The 19,940-nt window shown below is 38.9% G+C and overlaps 4 protein-coding genes across 4 annotated transcripts in view; 1 reads left to right on the top strand and 3 right to left on the bottom strand.

Moving 5' to 3' along the window:
* Positions 1-2,416: 2,416 nt before the first annotated feature.
* On the bottom strand, positions 2,417-3,684 carry LOC110068511 (calcium homeostasis modulator protein 6-like). Its single transcript, XM_020775888.2, has one exon. The coding sequence runs from the start codon at positions 3,512-3,514 to the stop codon at positions 2,462-2,464; it is 1,053 nt and encodes a 350-aa protein (XP_020631547.2). The 5' UTR covers positions 3,515-3,684; the 3' UTR covers positions 2,417-2,461.
* A 720-nt stretch (positions 3,685-4,404) lies between these two features.
* LOC110068512 (uncharacterized) lies at positions 4,405-7,192 on the bottom strand. Its single transcript, XM_020775889.2, has 2 exons — positions 7,069-7,192; positions 4,405-6,971 (listed from the first exon to the last, which is right to left on the bottom strand). Exon 2 carries the CDS (start codon positions 6,816-6,818, stop codon positions 6,003-6,005), a length of 816 nt encoding a protein of 271 aa, XP_020631548.2. The 5' UTR covers positions 6,819-6,971; positions 7,069-7,192; the 3' UTR covers positions 4,405-6,002.
* A 5,219-nt stretch (positions 7,193-12,411) lies between these two features.
* Positions 12,412-14,694, bottom strand: LOC110068513 (uncharacterized). Its single transcript, XM_020775890.2, has one exon. The coding sequence runs from the start codon at positions 14,197-14,199 to the stop codon at positions 13,525-13,527; it is 675 nt and encodes a 224-aa protein (XP_020631549.1). The 5' UTR covers positions 14,200-14,694; the 3' UTR covers positions 12,412-13,524.
* Positions 14,695-18,982: 4,288 nt separating this feature from the next.
* LOC110068603 (uncharacterized) overlaps positions 18,983-19,940 on the top strand; it is a 70,964-nt gene continuing 70,006 nt past the window's right edge. The window contains exon 1 of the mRNA XM_089286327.1: positions 18,983-19,101. Coding sequence (XP_089142453.1) covers positions 19,055-19,101 — 47 coding nt within the window. The 5' untranslated portion in view covers positions 18,983-19,054. The remainder of the gene's footprint in view (positions 19,102-19,940) is intronic.

The following is a 19,940-nucleotide window of genomic DNA, read 5'->3' as shown; positions in this document are numbered from 1 at the left end:
CTCAGTTAAATAAAGCAAACGTTATTTGTACGAACTGCGAAAGGATGGCAAAGATGGAGAACGATATAAACCTTCGATTAATTTCACGAGAGAAACGGAAAAATGTAAGCCAATTTTTTAATAACCTGAGCGCGCTAGTGCGCATGCCCCAGTCGCGACGTAGCTCCTTAGAATTTACTTCTGGGTAACTGAAACTGAAACAATGAATGACCAGCAACATCGTAAATTTTGCATAATTCGCTGCTAAATACTGTATTCAACAATTTGAACTCAAAAGTGCTTTATCCCAAAGGATAAGGGACCGTTCATTTTTTATGAGGGAGGGGGGGCTGGTGGGATTTGGGAAGCACCGTTTAAAAATCGCATGACCCCCCCGCAGCTTACCAATTTTTTCACATGGCCCCCCTTATAGCGGTCATTTTTTGGGATGACCCCCCCCCCCAAAAAAAAAAACAAATTGAACAAACAATATTTAGATTTCAACTTTTTAAATATTTCTCTATTATCCCCCTACTTCACGTTATTGTGCTCACTATAAAGACAATATTTACAATCTCTATACGACAGAGAGCTGTTGTTTAAAAAACAAATCAAAAGAAAGAGAAGTCAATTTCGGATCTCCTAGTTATGGCTCGCCCTGAGCGTGTGGCATTTGGCCTCTCATTGGCATCTTCCTCATCTGAATTGATGAATGCAAGAATGACGTCACTTGAGTCATCTTCTCCCCCAGAGTCAATGTCCTGGCATTTCTCAGTGTTGGTTGGCCAGCTCTGAGAGGACTCTTCTGCTACAAGCATGAATGTCTTACAATTGCCTTTACTTTCTCACTCTTGCTGCTTTTCAAATGCTGCTTCAGCCCGTGGTGGTTTGAGTACTTGTTTAGTTCTGGAACACGTAGCTTTTTAAGCTTGGTTAGACCTTCGCACAACTCAGTCCATGGATAATCCTCCTCCCTACTTAACTTTGCCTTTTCTTCTGCTCTCTTTTTCCTTTTAAATTCCAGCACTTCAAGATGCTGAAGATAATCCACCACAAACTTTGATTTGAGAATAAACTTATCTGCAAATAGAGCAACGCTCTCTGGGTCAGATAAAACCAGCCTGCCACTTCCATGCTCTTTCTTCTTTATATTGTTAATCCAATCGGGGAAAGAGCGCATTACTACATGAGCATCATGAAAGAGGCTCATTCCAAAATGCGCAATAATGGCGAAAGCGACGAGTCGTTTAAGAAAAGGTTTACAGCTGAACGATGCAGGCAGTTTGACATCTTACATGCAAAAGAAGCAATTTTTCTAGGTGCGGATGGCTGTTCAGAAAGGGCGAGTGAGTTTTCCATGCAAGGGTACCAGTTGAAGCCCAGTGATGGAAGAAAACTAGACTTCTCCATCAAAGAGCACAGAGCAATGGTGGAAAAGTTGAATGTCATATTGAAAGATGTAAAGGAACACGATTCCACACTCTTTCAGTCCAATGGGCTTGCTTTAAAGCAGGGCGAAGAATTTGCCCACAGTTTTAATGTAAAACAGATCAAATGTACAGAAGCTAAGTTGACGAAGGTCACGCAGGACAAGGAAGCACTAGAAAATAAGAAGAGCAATTATAACAGCATATTCAAAGGCATACTCAAACAGCACATCAACAAAAGGAGAAGGAAAAAAGAAAACCGCAGAAAGTCAAATGAAAGAAAGAGGAAGCGGACTGAAAACAACGTCCAACGAGGTTATGGAATCTGTGTTGGAAACCCGCTAGGAAATGATCTTCCACAATGCCTTGTGTACCCTCCTAGAACGGCCGTCCCGGAAGAGTGTCTTAAAGTTGAGGATGTTGCCACGTCGATATTTAGAAGAGATGGGCCATACATCGCCCAGCTCTTGGAAGGGAATTATTTCACCAATGCTGCAAGAAGCAGAATCACCACCAACCTTGAGCGGGAAGTCAGAGATTATGTTTACACTTTCATGTACCCTGAAGAGTACACTCTGACGGAAAGCATTGCTGCTTCTTGCAGCATTGGTGAAAGAGACTCCCATAGCAGCACAGGCGGCGACGAAGAACTCGACGACAGCGGAGATGAAGATGAGTGCCGGTGAAGGTTGCATTCGAAAATAACAGTGTTAAATACTTCTTTTCAGTAGCTACAAATGCTTTTTGTCGCCAAACGTTTTTTTAAAGCAGAAGGAAAGTTTGTAATAAATTTGTATCCTGCCTTCTATGTTTATTCTATAGCAATTTTTTTGATATTCAAACATTATGCCATTTTAAAGTTTTACTAAAATATTTCACGTGACCCCCCCTTTTTCCCTTATTTTTTTGGGATGGCCCCCCCTCGAAAGCCATTTTTTTCGCATGGCCCCCCCCCCAAATCCCACCAGCCCCCCCTACCTTATAAAAAATGAACGGTCCCTAAGAAAAAGTTGGTTTTTTGAGCTACTTTATGTAGTTATGATAATCTGTATGTTTCACTTTTGGTTCGTATTGAAAGCATCTTGTCGCTGTAGTGTGACCCTCGCCAAACCGCTGGTGTTTTCAGGCGCTTTGAGGAGCTGCACTGACTGCTGCGCGTCGTCGTCACGGATCGACTCCTGTGTTTCAAGGCTGTTCGCAGATTCGGTTCCATCAGAAAGCAATGGTATTGAAACAATTGGAGAAGTTGGAAACTGAAGAGGGTCTGGGGTCGCACTCCCCGGGGTCTTGTAAGAAGGACTTTCGAGTGGTATTTCAAAAAACGGACCGTATTTGTTTTCAATTCCTTTACCCACGTCTTGAATACAAGAACTGAAATCCTTGTTTTCTGCCTTGACGAATAAAAAGTGGATCTCTTTCTTTGCTTCTTTCTTCGCGAGCTCTTTCGCCTTGGCGTGAAAATGTTCCAAAGCTGCTTTGGCTTCAACGTGGTGGTAATATTCGAGGCTCGGGATTTGAAGATGCCTTCCTTTTTGAATACATCTGCGAATGCACACTGAAGTGAAGAGAACCGACATGGCTATCAGCATCAGAGACCATCCTGCTATTTGACTACGGGTTTTGAAGCTTTCCTCAAGCGACCTGGTGCGAGATCCGACTTCGAAATGACATTCATGAGTTTTGTTCCACATGATGACCTCACTTCCAAGCGGAGGACCGAAGTAGGCGCATGTGTAGTACTGTTGTTGTAGAAAAGAAAAAACCAGCCACGCAACAGGCGCAATGCTTGCTCGCACTAGTACATCAAGTGTTCGAATTAGCGCTTTGAAATAACGACGGGCAAATGTTTTCTTCTTTTTCTCTTGATCTGTTCTTGAGCGGCGCCTCCATAAATTTGTGTCAAGCAGAATTCCGGCGAGAAACAAAAACAGAGCCGGCGCCCACAAGAACGCTAGGCCATAAGTGAAGTATCCTTCGCACGGACAGTTGAACACAATGCTTTCGAAAAACCCTTCCACGCCTACTGTTAGAGCTGCTATAGATCCGTATACCAAAGGTCGACGAGATTTTCTCAGTAGCATCATTACGGTTGGCAGTACGTTGTCCATGTTGAGAGATGAAGGAGTTGAAAGAAGTGCACACAAGCCTCGCGAAAGTTGAACAGAGAAATATAGTGTCGGCGATTGAAGCTTTGAGTGAAAGCAAATTTATAAAAGGCGGATCTTACTTTAATACGTGAGGCAAACGAAATAATCGCAAACATTTTCAGTTTCGACGCATTGTGAAAGATTTAAAATTACTTCTTATACGAGGCGAATATATGAAAGATCATGTATTTGAACTGCGGAGAAAGATATGAAGACATGAATTTTTTTCAGGCTTTAATTTCACAACAGCTTAAGTTGTGTGTATAACTGCGATGATCAGTCAGGTCATCATAACTTATCATGTTTACACATGATTAGAAAAAAACTCATCTACAGAACTTTGTAAATCTGTGTCCGGTCACGTGACGGACTATTTTCATACTCATTCCAATTATGGAGATTTCTATTCCTCGTGTTTAATATTCTAATTTAGTCTTTCGGTCAAGCTTTTTTTTGTTTAACTATGTCACCCATAATTTATACTTAGTGTATTTTGCGTTTTCGTTTATACCAAAGTATTGTCTCTGTTGATGCTGCAAAGATAGTGGCACGTAAGTCGGTTGGTCAAGAGTTTCTTACGGGCTTTAAAACAATCATAGCAGCTTAGACATTTAATGCAGAAAACAAAACTAAAGAAAGCGTTGTACTTTGTATTTGGATTGAGTTAGTTGTTGGTTCGTGTTCTTGTTCCGAGGATTTTTCTGTGGTTTCTCCGGTTTTCCTTCCTTCACAAAGGCCAACGATTCAAAATAACAATGACAGGATTTCTTTGCGAAAAGACACTCTGTGGAAGTGCTACTGCGAAATCCTATGTATTCAATCAATCGTTCTGTAGCTAGTTCGTTCGTTGATTCTTCTGTTCATGAATTTATTTGTTTTATTTAAACCATCATAATATATAGTACAGTGCCGTAAAAACTAAAATACAATTTCAGACCATACCTTCTTGTAAGCAAAAGTGAAATGAAACATTTGAAAGGTACGAGACAGCTTTTTTTAAAAAAGACATGTTTCGGCATGACTAACACCAACTTCAGGTTATTGAAATAAAATTTCAAGATGTATACGTCATGCCATGTTGTCATGCCAAGCTGTCTCGGGATCTGTTTTTCAGACCAACCAACCAACCACAACGCCTGTGTGCTAACGTCTGTCTAAAATCAAACCTATTTAAACACAAATTTACCTCGTAAGAAGCCAAGACTATAATATAACGCAGTTAATTTCCCTTAAAATCCTATTAAACTTTCTTTACAATCCCATTAGCTTTACTACAACCATTTACCCTTGCATGTATTTTATGCAGAAAGTAATCCACTCTAAGAAAAAGCCCTTAATTACTCATTTCACCACCAGGATAAATATCGCTAGCACGCATTGCGTGCGTACGTTTTCGACCTTCGCGATCTGATCGACGGGGGACAAATTTTTGCAAGCCAAAATGTGACATTTGTTTGTTGAAAAGAACGATTCTATTCTACTTGGCAATAAGGGAAACAAATGTAAAGTTCTTAAGTGTAACATTTGTAATGTAAATTATAGGACCGTTAGAAATTGCGAGCTTAAACAAAAACACTTTGCGGCGACAATTCACAAGTTTTTGTTTTCACTTACGCGCTTCCAACAGCATTTTTAAGATTGTGGAACAATTGCAAAGTAAGAAAATTTTGATTTTCTGAATGAAAATAGTGAAAAATGCGATAATTCAGATATTTTGCCATTTTAATTGAATAAACCAAAACACTGTGCCACAACAATTTATAAGTTTTTGTTTCACTGCTATACGCACGCGCTTTCAACATCATTTTCAAGATAATGGAACAATTGCACTTTTAGTAAATTTTGATTTGCTGGATAAATTGGGAAAAATGTGATAATTTAGATATTTTGCCATTTTAAATATTGTGTGGGCGCTTGGAATAAAATGAGTTTAAAATAATACATTATACGTATTTTGATGTACCTCTATTCAATTTTTGTAAGCAATTTAGTATGACTGTTCTTGTGAAAAAAAAAGTCGAAATATGATATACTTCGTTTCATCTTGTTTAAAAATGAGTTAAAAATACTGTAAAATGAAAATAGATGCTGTAATTTCCATATCCTGTAAAATAGGATTAAAATGTTACTCAGGGAAGATCAGATAAGCCTGTTCCAGGATTTCGGTTGTTTGAGGAGCAGCAAGAAAAACGCCGAGAGTAGGAAAAAAAAATAGTTGAGGGGTTATTGGGGAGAAGCGAGAGTGCCCGCTTCCCAGTCATCCCCTATTGTTTTTTTTGTCGTTTTTCACGATGCTCCCAAATAAACGAACGCCTGGAAGAGATTAGGATCAAATAGGATAAAAATGAACTAAGAGGCGATATAGCGAGTTAAGATGGCCGCAATAAGTAGAAAAAGGATTGTTTTTGTATCGCCCAAGTTATTTGATTTATTCCCAAACAGTCCCAGTCTAAGCTTCGTGGGTTGCCGCCCAAGGTATTTCGTCCTCTAATTCTTCTGAAATCAGGCGTACTTTCTCAGCGATATCTTTCATATCTTTGAATTTCTCAAACAAAGCCTCCACTTCCACCTTGGCTTGCTCTTTTGCCAAAGGCTCTATCTTCGAGTTGAACAACTTAATTTGTTCCTCGGCTAGATAGTGGGTATATTTCTCGTCGTTGCTGATGCCCGTGTCTGGTCTGGTACAGCATCGTTCGATAGAGATTAAGACCGTTCCAACAAGCACAATCCCCGTCAGTAGAAAAATTCCGATTATACGCGATTCTATTTTAGCTGATTCGTATTCAGCCAATAGTGCTGGCTGCTGGAAAGGCACTGTGTTGTTTAGACGAATCTTTTTGGAACCGAGCTTGGCGCAGGTGTAATATTCTGTGTCAAACAGGGCGAACAAAATCCATGCGGTTGGAGGTACGATGGACAGAATCACGTATTTTCGCGACTGTTGCCAGACGACTCTTCGTTGAGGCCGGCGTAGACGACAGCACCCAGCCACCATCTTCCAGAAGTTCCTTGATACCATTAAGGCAAGGCAAAGTAAGAAAACTGCTGGGGCAAACATGAACAGCAAGCTATACAGTTGGTAGTGTCGTTCGGGGCAGTTGAACACAACCTTTTTTACAACTTCCTTCAAACCCAAAACAGCGCCGGATAGGCCGACGTTTTGCAGTGGAAGGGCTACCTTCTTTAGTCCTTCTTTGAGACCGAGAATGCCTCTTGAAGCGAGCTGGGAGAGTTTTGGCTGCTGAGCGGGGTCTCCTTCCGTCATGTTTACCGGTAATAAAAAAAAAAGCAGCGCGGAGCGAAATCCGATTGAACGAGAGCAATCTACCTGCGGTTCTGTGCTCCCCCAACCCGTTATTTCACGGTCGCGGGAGTTCTTTTGTTACGAGAAGACTTCTCAATTACCACCCGTTGTTACCTGCGGTTATGAGGAGAAGGAATTCATAATCAACCTTGAATTGTACGCAGTGAATAGATTCTTGTGTGGTATCTCAATACTATTCTAATTTTCTTACCTTGTGGAAGAAACGTTATATCCGACAAAAACAAACAAAACCTGTCCGACAACGGTGTTAAAGACCTTTACAAATAATTTATCACTTTTACCCAGTGATGGTAACGTCAATCAAGCATGCATGTTTTGTTTACAAATTAAAAAAAAATTAAAAAACCGCTAGAAATGTGCGGCTTTTGTCATTGCCTCTTTTGAACACATGTTAGAGTCGCAGTAACGAGCGAAAGAATTAAATGTAGCATGGGTGGTTAAAGATTCAGATAATTCACTCTTTTATGGCTCAAGTCGTCCCCGAGCAAATATTTTGAAATAATTATCGCTGCGGATTTGCTCCTAGGAAACAGATCTCCAAGAAAGTAATGTAGGCAATGCTTTTTCACAGCTGTTCACTTAATTAAGACTTAGCAGTATCGCTTTCGCCCTTTCCAACCCGACCCATCCTCTGGCAGCTTCCTTCCTTGAATTACTCGCACTCTATTGTTTTTAACCAGTCGTGTTTTTGTTTTCACATCTCTCATAGTAATTATAATTGGTTTATAGATCGTTTGGTTTTAAGTAGCTCTCGCAGTAATTAGCAAGCCTCTTTTGTTTCTTGTACTTGTAATTAAAAACGTTTTATGAAACGAAGTATATCATATTTCGACTTTTTTTCACAAGAACAGTCATACTAAATTGCTTATTGGATGAGGCTTCGGCTAGGAAGAATAACACTTAGTTAAGGAAACGTTAATCTTTTTTTTGAAAATAGCAAAACCTAAACAAAAAAACCGCCTTGCTAAAAGCCGCCCTCTTCTGTAACTCGACAGAAACAAGACTAAAATAAGCTGTTGATATAATGAAAGCGCGAGCAAAGGAAATTTGCATTTTGATAATTTTTGTTTTAAAGGAAACTGAAAACACTTCTCCATGTTTCTATCGAGTAGGGGTGGACCATTTAACTTTTAAGTTGGTGAGTGGTTGAATTTTAAAAGCACTAACCTGTAAGCAACAAACTCGAAATTTGCTGGAAAAAAAAAATTTAAGTACGTTCAGTGAGCCGGTAAAAACACAGGCTGCTACCTCGAGAAAAAAATATCATGAATAAACACGTCCAGAGAAAAAAATTCCTAGCGCATGAAAGGGTTAGAAAAAAATTCGTGCCTGTACCAAATCACCAACACACCTCTCAAAGTCAAATGGTCCAGCCCTTATAGTTATTGTTTTGGTGTTTTGGAGACCTCGAAAAAACTGTGGAGACATTCGCCTTCGGTTCGCGTTACCACGGCAGTTCTCGTTCTCTTAATTCTATAAAACTTGATAAAGTACACGGAAAATTCCATTTCTTAATTATTCGTATACTTTGCTTTAGGGAAAACAGAAAAAAAAGAACACTAACCTACTGTTGCACGGAGCACAATCAATAATGTTTCGTTTTCCGTTTGAATGCTTATAAGATATTCAGGCACGCTACATTTATTTATTACTCTGCAAGCGGATTTCTGAATAGTCTGCTCTCTGTTCATGGTTGCCATGCAGAGACATAGCATTTCAAAATTCCCTGACTATTCCCTGATTTTTCCTTTTAAAAAAAAACATTTCCTTGACCAAATTAATACGAAATGCCAGATATAGTATACAGCAGCCTCCAGCCTCCCTTTACAGCCGTCCTTTCCATCCATTCATCTTAGTTCTTCCAGCCTTCAATGGGTTTAAATCAGCGGTGTTATAATTTCAATTTTCTTGGGTTTTTCTTCCAAATTTCAATTTTCCCTGACACAGAATAAAGTTCTCTGACTTATAATTATCCCTGACCTGGAAGAATTTTATCCCCTGACTATTTCCTGACCCTTGACCACCCTGCTCTTCACTGATAGGCTAGCTCCCGAGGAGAACATGGGAAGCGACGGGAAGTAGAGAGTATTCCCGTCATGCACCGCGCGCCTTGTCCTCTCTCTAGCTCTCTTTCTCTTCTCCTCGCGCTTCTAGGCTATGCGATTGCAATAGTATGTTTACTCTGCTGTAATTGTGTTCTAACAATCTTTACCTGAAGCTTGAGGAAATCAAGCTTGTATCCAGTCTTGTGTTCAAGTGTACTATCATTTGATAGCTTGTGACATCCTCATTAGAGTAGAAGTTTTTGAGTCATGGTCGGCTTCTGGAAATTGAATTTTCTCTTTTCTGCATCTTGTCATGGACTCTTCCTGAGATTAAAAAAGAACTCGTCAAATTATTTCCAGATTACATCTAGACTATTTGAGGCTGTCAAATGGTGGAGAGCCAGCGAAATATAAAGGCGTTCGCCCTCAGATTATTTCATTCAATTGCCTAGTTTAAAGCTTCTCCGGGTTCAACATACTTAGCTTATACATCGCGACAGTTTGTTTGGCAGTAATCAGGAGGCTGGTCTACGATAGGGCATGACTTTTGATTAATCTCATCGAAAAAAGAAGAGAAAAATTTTATTCATTTTATTTTACCTAGCTTATTTCTGTAACATGACGCGGTTGGAGTATTGTTAATTCCCCTGCCATAGATAAGATGCTAGTCCTCCGCAGGTCCTCCCCCTCCCCAATATTTGGTCAGTTAAGCCTCATATATTGACCTCTGTGTAGTTGAAGCAAGGCTTTAGAGCAGTTTACAAACCAAACCCAAAGGAATCACTCTAGCCAATCACAAAGGACACAGACATTCTAGTGAACCAACCAAAACTTAGAGCAAATACATTAAGCGCGGGAAAACGTGTGCGAGCGAGCCACGCTTGGTTTTAGTTTAACTTCTGATTGGATGACAAAGCGGCGCGAGTTTTTCTAAGCCAATCACTCAACGTAATGATGTAAAACCAAAGCAAATGCGATGTGTTGTTTTCGACATTTGTTGTTGGATTTCTTTCGACACTGCTCTATGAGAATGAGTTGTATTGCGCAAGGACAAAACGCAAGAACGTTAGCCTTGAATCCAAACGCACTAAACTAGGTAACCACGCCTCCCTGATCCAGCTCTCGTAAGGTCTCACATGAATGGCTTGATACTCTTTGAGAGGACAATAGAACAAACAACAGAAACGATGCCTCTAGCCCTAAAACAAAAACAGCTGCTCCACCATGACGGCAAGCAAAATAAGCACAAGCTTACTAGAGCTGCTGCTCTTCCGCTTTTCGCACGACAACTAGGCTTTGGTACATTATGCTTTTGTTTCCCCACTAAAATGCTCCACTTCAATGTTCCATTTTCCCCACTAAAAGGTGTGGTTCCCCCCCCCCCCCCCAAAAAAAAAAGGAACTAAAATGCTCGGTTAATGCTCATACATAGGGGGTTTTTTTTATCACAGAGGTGATTCAACAAACATGGCCGCCTTTAATTTGATTTGACTACCGCTGACCTCTCCTCAGTCTCCACTCAGCTGTATAAGGGTATTAGACGTATTTCGGGCTGTCACTTGGTTCCGCCGAAAATAACGTCGTTATTTTCGGCGGAACCAAGTGACAGCCGGAAATACGTCTGTGTTCGCAGGCTATGCTTAATGCTTTTGCCTGACTAAAATGCTCTAAAAAATGCCAGCATAATGTACAAAAGCCTAACGACAACAGCAATAACAACTAATACTGTTTTGATAACAAGGAACAGTTCCCACGCTTCACTGGATTAACCAACCGTGCTATGACGCAAAACACTAAGGAGCTGCCGAAGTGTATCGTCATGCATCCACTAATCCTTACTAAGCGGAAATTGAATAATCGGCGATAAGTCAATTTATGGTTATCATACCCCCGCGACAATCACCACAACAAATGCGGGCGCTTCATGACAATGCATAAACCGTGGGAAGGGCGGGAAAATATAATGCTGTGGATTTATCTGGAAATGCAAATAACAAGTGAACATTAGCATGTCAGCGAAGTTTCGGCGCCAAAAATAGATTGAATTTTCCTGGAATTTTGACGAACTACGAACCTTCTAGAGTATTTATATTCGGTTGGGTGCGTTCTTATCGAAAGATTTGCCCTCTTTCTATACAAGTGCATTACTGAAGCACTAAGTACTAAAAATTAAAGTTTTGTCATTTATTATTTCTTCAAATTCATTTTAAGGCTTTTTTCAAGCTTTGGATCGTGGGAGATGATGATCAAATACACTTCAGTGTCTAAAGAAAGTTTTCTAGTAAACAAATAAGTTGTTAAACGCAACTTAGTTACTAAAGTTTTCGTTCAAGTGTTTTTTTATCGTCACGGTTGATATTGTTTTAGCAAGCATAAATTATGACAAGGCGTTTATCAGGAAATAGTAGCGAAATAGATTCACCTCTTGGCTAAGTAATGCTTTGATAAAAGTATTTATTATATAGGTTTTGCGTACATAATGTATTCTTCGCAACGAATTTAGGCTAGAGAAGCAAAGAAAGATTGAAATAAAATTTCGGCGTTATCTTGGACTCCCAGCTTCTAACTTGAAGATAATGTCGTGATCAATTAATGCGATGCCATCTATCACGTCTGTGAATGAAAGCCTTGTGTAACCATTCTAATTAGGACTATTTAACATTAATACTCATACTTGAGCAGTACTCTCATATGACACTGTTTACTATGCTGTTCGGCTTTAACGTCCGTGGACGCACTGATTTAATAAACCCCAAGAAGTCCACAAAAACGCAAATGAATGCTGGCGAGCAGCACTTTTATGTGGTGGTTGCGTAAATGGAATATTAATAAGTCTTAGAGCAACTAGAAGGTCACGAAAGCTTAGGAGAACTTTGTTCGTTGAACCTGAACTTAAGGCAATGAAAGCTTTCTATAATTATTTGAGTGTTGGTACGCACCTTTTATCAGACTTAATGAAAACAGCACTGCATTGTGTTGACTAAAATAATGTTGCTAAAAGCTACCGTGACTGTAATCGGATAAATGTGAAACTGTTGAGATAAAATATCAAATATAGTATTTAAAAGAAACAAATTACGCAATATGTAAGATTAATTAAGACATGTATGCTCTTTGTACTTAAAAATCACAGCTGAATGACATGGCATTAATTATTTGCATCTTAGCAATGACATCTACGGCAATACACTCTTTGAAGCATTAAAGATGATCACGCAACTTTGATTTAATTGCAATTTCTCCTAAACGTATCGATACATTGCTTAGCAGACAGGTGATGAGAAAAAAGAATTTCATCAATAAGGTGATATTGCCTTGATGTACCACTGAATTCTCATAACCACCAATAAAAGGCAAGTATGAGCGTCATTAAGGAGAGTGTGGGACTTAATCGGAACTGATCAAGGTTCACTGGCTAGGAACGACTCAACGTCGCGTGGTTTTTGCGGTAAAACCAGGAAACTTGTAAACACGAAAACAGCCCAAAGGAAGTTTCACAAATTTATTGATTTCTCATATCACTGAAATTGCAAATAATCAATAGTTGACAATGCTTGAAATGATTCTTGTTATGTACATCATATTTGTATCACTTGTTTAGTCATATGACTATATTATATGATAGTTCTGTTCAGTACTCTTTTAATATACAAATAAAATTATCTTGCACATGCGTGGAAAACTGTGTAAATGTTCCTCCACTACCTCCTCCCGGGAGAGTTGTCTCTATTATATAGGCCATGTATTTACTCCATGACAATCTCTAACAATCTGCCAAAAATATCCACACATTTTTCACAAACGTTTTAATTTAAAACTCACATCCTCTGTAAAACGTGTACTTTTATGGCATTATTCTTCAGATATATATTAACATGTTAGGTATACTTGAGAGCGTGGTCCAATATTAACCCTAAATACGACTTCATTGCCGTTTTTAAAAAGTCTGTTTTGAAAGTTTGATTCGACTCTGTTGCTCAATTGTTGTTCTTCAAGTGTATAAAAAATAGCTTTTTTTTCTGAAGTTCTAGAGTTTTAATGATACTGATATATCTCCTCCAAAAATGAAGACTACAGCAGGTTTCTATTCAATAGAGGCACTGTATTTTCAAGTCAGTAATACGGACGCTCTATCGTCGACGTCGTTTCAGTTATTTCTTCCTTCCGCTAAGGAAGTAAAACTCTCTTCAACCTTTGAATCTCGATGGAAAGAACTGATGTGCTTATAATAAACTTTCAAAGCTTGCGTATGAAATCCCTAGTGTACGACCATTCAAACGAAGTACTCTTTGTGGTGTTGTGGCCACTATCTTCTTAGAAGCGAAGAGCTAAAATACTTATGGAACTACGTACGTAAAGAAAGTATCTAAAAATGGGCTTGAATCATTATTAAACATGAACAGAGTGTATATATGTATACTAATTAGAACTTTTCAGCCACATGTGCTCAAGATTTGGCTGCTTGCCGATTATTTTAATGTTAGTACTTCTGATTGTTATTCGACAACTACATATCGTCCATTTACCTGCTTAGAATATTCAACTACAAATATAAATTATCTTCGCCAAGGGCAAGGTATTTACAATATCCTTCTTGAAAGTCATGCTTCCTGAGCAAACATTCGAAAGCGCCTGTTACCTGCTGTTAACAGAGAAAGCGCTTGCACCATTTTTTTGTCCTTGTTGTCCATTGCGATCTCCACAGGCGTAAGTCCTTCTTTGGTATAAGCTTGCAAGCTCGCTCCGTTCTTTATGAGAAAAATCACAGCTCTTATATCGCCTCCGCAGACAGCGGCGTGTAGAGGAGTCCATCCCTCTTTGTCTCTTATGTCCACCGGAGTGCCGAACTTTAAAAACACTTCTAAACACCGAACTTTGCCTTGAAAGGCAGCCTCGTGCATGGCGGTTCCACCGCTGGCGTTTAAAGTGTCTAACATGATGTTCCCAGCACTTAAAATGCCGTGGAGCAAACGGGAATCGTTGCTCGCAACCGCAGCGTCCAAAGCATAGGATGGATTCAAAAGGCCTTCATCGTGTGTGTAATTGTTGTTTATATCCAGTTCATCGTGTTCGTCTTTAACACAATCTATGACTATCGTTGGCGGGGCGGAGTGCTCTGCGGGTGTTGTGTGTCGTCTATTGTAATGGTAGCCAAGATTGTATAAGTTCGGAATCGAAAGATTACCCGCAGAACCACATCTCCGAAGCTTTTCTTTCTTCCGTTTGTCGATGTATCTTCGCTTGCCTGCAGCTAGGTTGCTTGTGGCAATTTCCATTTCTGCTTGAGACAAAAACTTAATGAACACGTTGACGAGTTTCGCTGTGTTTTCAACTCCGTTCTTCAGTTGTTACCAATTTACTTAAGGCTGACCCAAGTTATTGGCGCGCTAATGTAGAGTCGCGGGAAGGCAAGTGCTTTCCTCCCTCGCTGCTAGTCGAAAATGACAAATTAATCGTACTGCAATCTCTTGTACTGTGGCGTCTTGAGCTAAATATATACTTTTCAAGTGCCGAGTGCCGTCAGATGACGAACAACCAACCTCCAGGGTCACAACATAACATTAATCTATGTGGTAATCCATCTAAATGCAGCATTTAATGCTCATGCCTTAATGACCCCTTCAGGGGGTGATTACGATATTAGCATTTTTACAAAGGAATTGGTCGGCCCCCTCTTTTGTTTGATATTCACGTCAGTTCAACAGTCATTTACAAGAGAGATTAACGAGCGAGCGCCAAGGACAAAGAAACTCCAAGCGAAAATATTGTGCTTTGAAATTGCCTTTGTACATGCTAATTGCCCCTCGTGTGGTAGTGTGTTTGAATAAACTACAGACGAACAACATCGCTAAAATTGTCGTTACTTGGAGCGGCAGTGCTTACTGATTTTTGCTTTGTTTTTTCGTTCGCCAGTCTCTTGTTCGCTTGAAAGTGCAAATAAACTTTCAAAAGTAGTTTGTTTTTAATTTCACTAGTGGCATGGCCTTTCTGTTGCCCTTGTAATTTCAATTCCATTAAGCCGAATTTGCTTTCCCAGGAATTCAATTAACTTGCCTTCTTGCAAATACGGCTTTGGTTTTCTCGTGCTACACGGCAGATAAGTGAAGCATTTTCTTTTGTTATGCCACTCTGTTGTTTCCGGATCGTAAAAAGTAAACAGCGAAAGTAAACAGCTATGCAAGACACTGTATTATTTTAAAAGAAATTATACAAACTGCAGTCAAGTACTTGGACCGAATTGTAAAAGTATAGGTACATTATCCAGGGAGTCGAGACATCTTGACAGAAGTAGTTACTCCTCAGGCAAAACAATAAATCTGCTTCTACAAGGTCACGTATTAAATCTTACTTCTTAGAGAAAATCTAATGAAAAAAATCCCTTCTTAAAATAGCATTTTTGTTGCACTGCGCACTGTTTACATGCAGCTATTTCGGTTTGTAAAGGAAAACACTCGTTTACGTAAAAAGTAAGATCCCTCTTCCTGGGTAAATCCCATGTGCAAATCTTTTGCTAAAAATAGCATTTTGCTGCGCTTATTTCGGTGTTGTGTTTACACACCAGCCAGTTTGGTTTACTGAAGACTACAGTCATGTACGTAAAAGGAAAGTTCTCTCTTCCTAGATAAATCCGTTGTACAAATCCCCTGCTAAAAAAACTTTTCGCTGAGCCCTTTTTCAGCACGTATGTTGACACGTCAATCATTTTGGCTTACAACAAAATGCATGTACACCAATTTTAGCGGATCTCAAGTAATCGCAAAACCCGACATTTTCACACGTTTTCCGCGGATTTTTTTGTTGACCCTAATTAAAGGTCTTGCCCCTGTTAACAGACAGACAATTTACCTTGTCAAGATGACGAGTCAGAATGAAAACATTTCAGACAAGACTGAATGTATTTCTTCCTATGACACACAAAGGTGGTCAAAAGTAGATCGTGCGCGCCTCGCCGCCAATTTTTGCGCGTCAATCTTTTTTCACCGCTCTCTTTTTGGTTTCTCCGCCTACAGTTTGAAAAAACCTAAGGAAATTCTAAGCAGCGCACAAGTTATGCAAATTTCAATATAAATCTGATATCAAAGAACTCTCGAGTTGATTAGTAATTTCTATTAACAGTCGAGAAAAACCGCAGCTATAGATTTTGGACGCCTTGTCAGATTGAAATGTCAGACCGTCTGCTAAATATTGTGTTGTACAGCCTTACAAGCAGCAATCACAAACCAACGTAAATTAATACCAAAATAGCATATGACGAAACGACAGCAGCCTGTTAAGAAAATGAATGACAAAGGCCTTTGTCTTTCCTAAACTTTTTAAAAGTCTACAATGTTTAGTTAAGTGGCGTTACTACATGTACATAGATGTATGTTTATTACGAAATCTGCTGCACATAACAGGCTAAGTTAGGCTGGGCAGTGTAGTTTACCGTTGAATAATAGTTTTCTAGAAAGAAACAAGTACTTCATTATAAAGGCTCCCTATATCGACACAAGATTTTCATGGGGGTCTTTCTCTCCCTCCGATCTATAAAACAGGAAGAAATTCCTGTCAACAGAAAGTGTTTCATCCGGTCGATTGGAGGGGAACTAAGGGATCGAGAGGGACAGATTCATGGATAAATAATGCATTTTCCCTGCTCTTTGTTATGATTACTCCAGTTACCATTGGATCTATTGCTTTATATGTAACTCGATCTGAATTCAACTCAACTGCTGCTACTAACTAAATCTCAACTAACTGCTTAATTTAACTAGCTGATTTCACGAAGCTTCCAGAAACGTGTCAGTTAATACCATTCGTTTCCTCAGAAATTTGCAAATGCCAAAGACACAGCAAGGAGACGCATGGAGCCAGACATGAATTTAAGCTTTATTTATACTGGATCGAGACATCGAAGATGGCGGAAGCATCTAAAAGGAGTACTAAGCGTCTAGTACATGATTATATTGAACGAGAAAAATAGCAGCCCAATTTATCGTCGGGCAAGCTAAGAGCATTTAAAATACCGATTACTAGCAGACGACTAAGTCGTCTCACGCATTGAAAGATATCTAGAAGAGTCACAGGACGCATGCACTGTATATTAGCTAAATTAAAGCTTTGCATCCTTTTTTTCTACGAAATTTCCACGAATATTGACTAGATAAGACAACATCTTAACTTAGCATGCGCGCGCAGGGATGTCGTTCTTAGTGCCTGCGCTTGCTCAGTAGTATACACTCATTTTTTTTTAAAGAATGTTGTTTTTCCGGCCGAGGCTGAATATTCTCGTGAATATTCTTAGATCAAAGCGATGGCATTTCTGTTTTCTACTGTATTTGGTGTCTAGATGGTGCTAAAGTAATTTTGGAGCCAGCCCGCAGGCATTTAAGCCTAATATTACACACGTAACTTCTTGCAGAAACGTTATTAGTATCGAACATATGGCTAGTGCTGTTTTTGTTGTTTTTTGGCTAGTTTTGGCGTTTAGAGACAGGAAGAATTTTATATGGCTTAGTTAAAACATATAATTGTATTGTATTCACAAATTTCCAACAACCGCAGTTCAGATATGAATTATTTCATATATACTTCACACAAAATTATATTCTTTTCCAAATCTCTGCTTTGAGATTATTCTTAAAATATTCTTGAAATTTCCCAAATTTCAGCTTCGATATTCTGATAAAATATATTCTTATAAAAATGAGAGAGTGTAATGATAATATATCTAGCCAGGAAACTCCACTCACCGCAGTGGTTTCAAGACACTCCTCTGTAACAGACCTGGTGAAACCTGGCCTTGTGTGTTATTGTGGCCTTAAGTGAAATTTTGACATCACCATTCAATTTTATTTCTCCCTGATATAGAATTTGGTTTCTCGGGTGAGCCGTGTTCCCTAGCAAGAAAACGTCACGAGTTTGGAATTCCGTTCTTGTTTCTTTAGTTATAAATGACCATCAATTTACCGAACATTTTTTGACTGAAATTGTCGCCTTGGGGCACTAGCTAGAAATGGCGTTTCAGAACGTCAAGATTTCGAAGTTTTCTTCGGGGATGCTTAAAGACTGCCCTATGTAACTGCCTCGCCTTCGCCGCCCGGACACTCCATCTCAATAAATTTATCTCGCATCAGTTTCATACTCAAAACGTTGCGCAGTCTGTAAAGACTGTAACTGTGATCATGGAAATTCTGATAATGGACAAAGACTTTATTTAGAGGGCTTTGGAGAATATTGCTTAAATGGCTTTGACTGGTGGTAAGCAACTAATATAAAATCATGGATATGAGTTGCTTCAGTTGATTTGCTTTCAAAATTTAATGCATTACGTTTCTTGCCATATATATCAAACATTATATGAAAAACTGTGTCACACAGTTTTGCAGATATTGGACATACATGATTAAAATTATATAAATCACTGGCTTCGCTGTTACTGTCCTGGTGAAGAATTGGACCAACCTGATGGGTTTTTTTGTCTTCCCTCATAGAGTTTTTGTTAAAACCCTAGTCAACAACCAGGTTTTACTAGGTCTGTTACAGAGCGGAGGGGCGTGTTTTCAGGGTACTCCTGGAATGAATTAATTACAATTTCTAAAAGGTTTCTTCAATAAATATTTGTAAATCACCCGCTGGGTAGTAAATCACGTCTGTAAATTGAAAGACGAGATAGAATTTAAAACTTGAAATTAAAAATGAGCCGGCAAGTCTCTTCAAAATTCTTAAAACTGGCCTCAATTTAGTCGGCTAGTGAAAAAACTCGAAAAGACTTCGACAATCGGGTAAAGAAAAAACGTGGTCAACTGTTGAGTTTATTTTCAAATTAGAAAAAAAAATGTCTTTAGAACACCTAATTAATTCCAACACAATCTCCGGGACGTTAAAACGTGCGCTCGACCATCTTTAAGTCTTCGTCTTTTTCGTTTACTGTAAGGGAAGTTTCGTGCAACGGCGCAATTTTTTCTCATCAAAGCTAAAATGTCATCAGTTTGTTTGCAAAACAATTAGGGTCGAGTGCACATGTAGTAATTTATTAACATTGTTTTTTTATCTTTAAGTTTATATAACTCTTAGCCGGTAGGCTCAGTTGGGTCGTGTTTCGCACCAGTTTGAAAATGTCGTGTCCACGATATCGTCTTTAACAAAGCGATGGGTTGGATTCGAGCGATTGCTTTCTCGATAGTTATTCTTCAATTGTAAGTACACTATTCTTTGATACTCTGCCAGTCTATAATCTAGACCTAAGTGTAATAATTTCTAAAAATTTACCAAGGAATTATTTAATCTGTACTCAGTTACTGAAAAAATATAGATTAGTCAGGGTATCCGAAACGGTACCAAAATGGGGAAGTACTGTATATAATGTATGTTCTAGGGGTATTTTATGTAATAATAATAATAATAGTTAGGTTTGAAAATTCAGTTAAAAAGGCTTTCTGGTTTGTAACAATTTTAACTGGCTACGCCTCCTGGCAAGGTTGTCTTCGGAATCATACGAAGACTAACCGTTCAAACGTTTGCCAATTTTCTAATATAAGGAAATGTAGAAGATTCTTAGCGAAGTTTGAAAGCCAGCAAAAAGTTACAAAGAAAATTCGAGAAAAAACGTAAAGATTTCAGCGAGGTTTAGACCTGTTAGTTTCCAGTCGATACGATACGCTGCCAACTAAACCATTAAACATACTTTTTTTAGGAACATGTAATTTTCACGTACACAATATAAACCTATTTTAACCCATTTAAAGTTCGTTTACAACGTTGAAAATCACTTTACTTCAGTTGGCTCCCACTTTCGATCCAAAAGGAAGTTTCCCTTTATTGTTCGTTCGTATATATTATTCATTGATTTATAAATGAGTGTTACCTGTCTTTAGTGTTTTGTAAGTAAGAACTGGGAATATCGATGGAATGGGACGATTTTACGTTATCAGCTCCTTTGGTGAATGAACACGGTCAATAAGGGAAGAGTACAACGTTGTTATAGACTCGTTTGATACGAAATAAGACAATTGTTTCATAAGAGAAGGTACCTTGT

This window comes from Orbicella faveolata, unplaced genomic scaffold (genome assembly GCF_042242905.1).
Source record: "Orbicella faveolata isolate gen_17 unplaced genomic scaffold, um_ofav_v1 contig_14, whole genome shotgun sequence".
NCBI lineage: Eukaryota > Metazoa > Cnidaria > Anthozoa > Scleractinia > Merulinidae > Orbicella > Orbicella faveolata.
The sequence above is the reverse complement of the archived record's forward strand: the minus strand, read 5'-3'. Positions and strand labels throughout refer to the sequence as shown.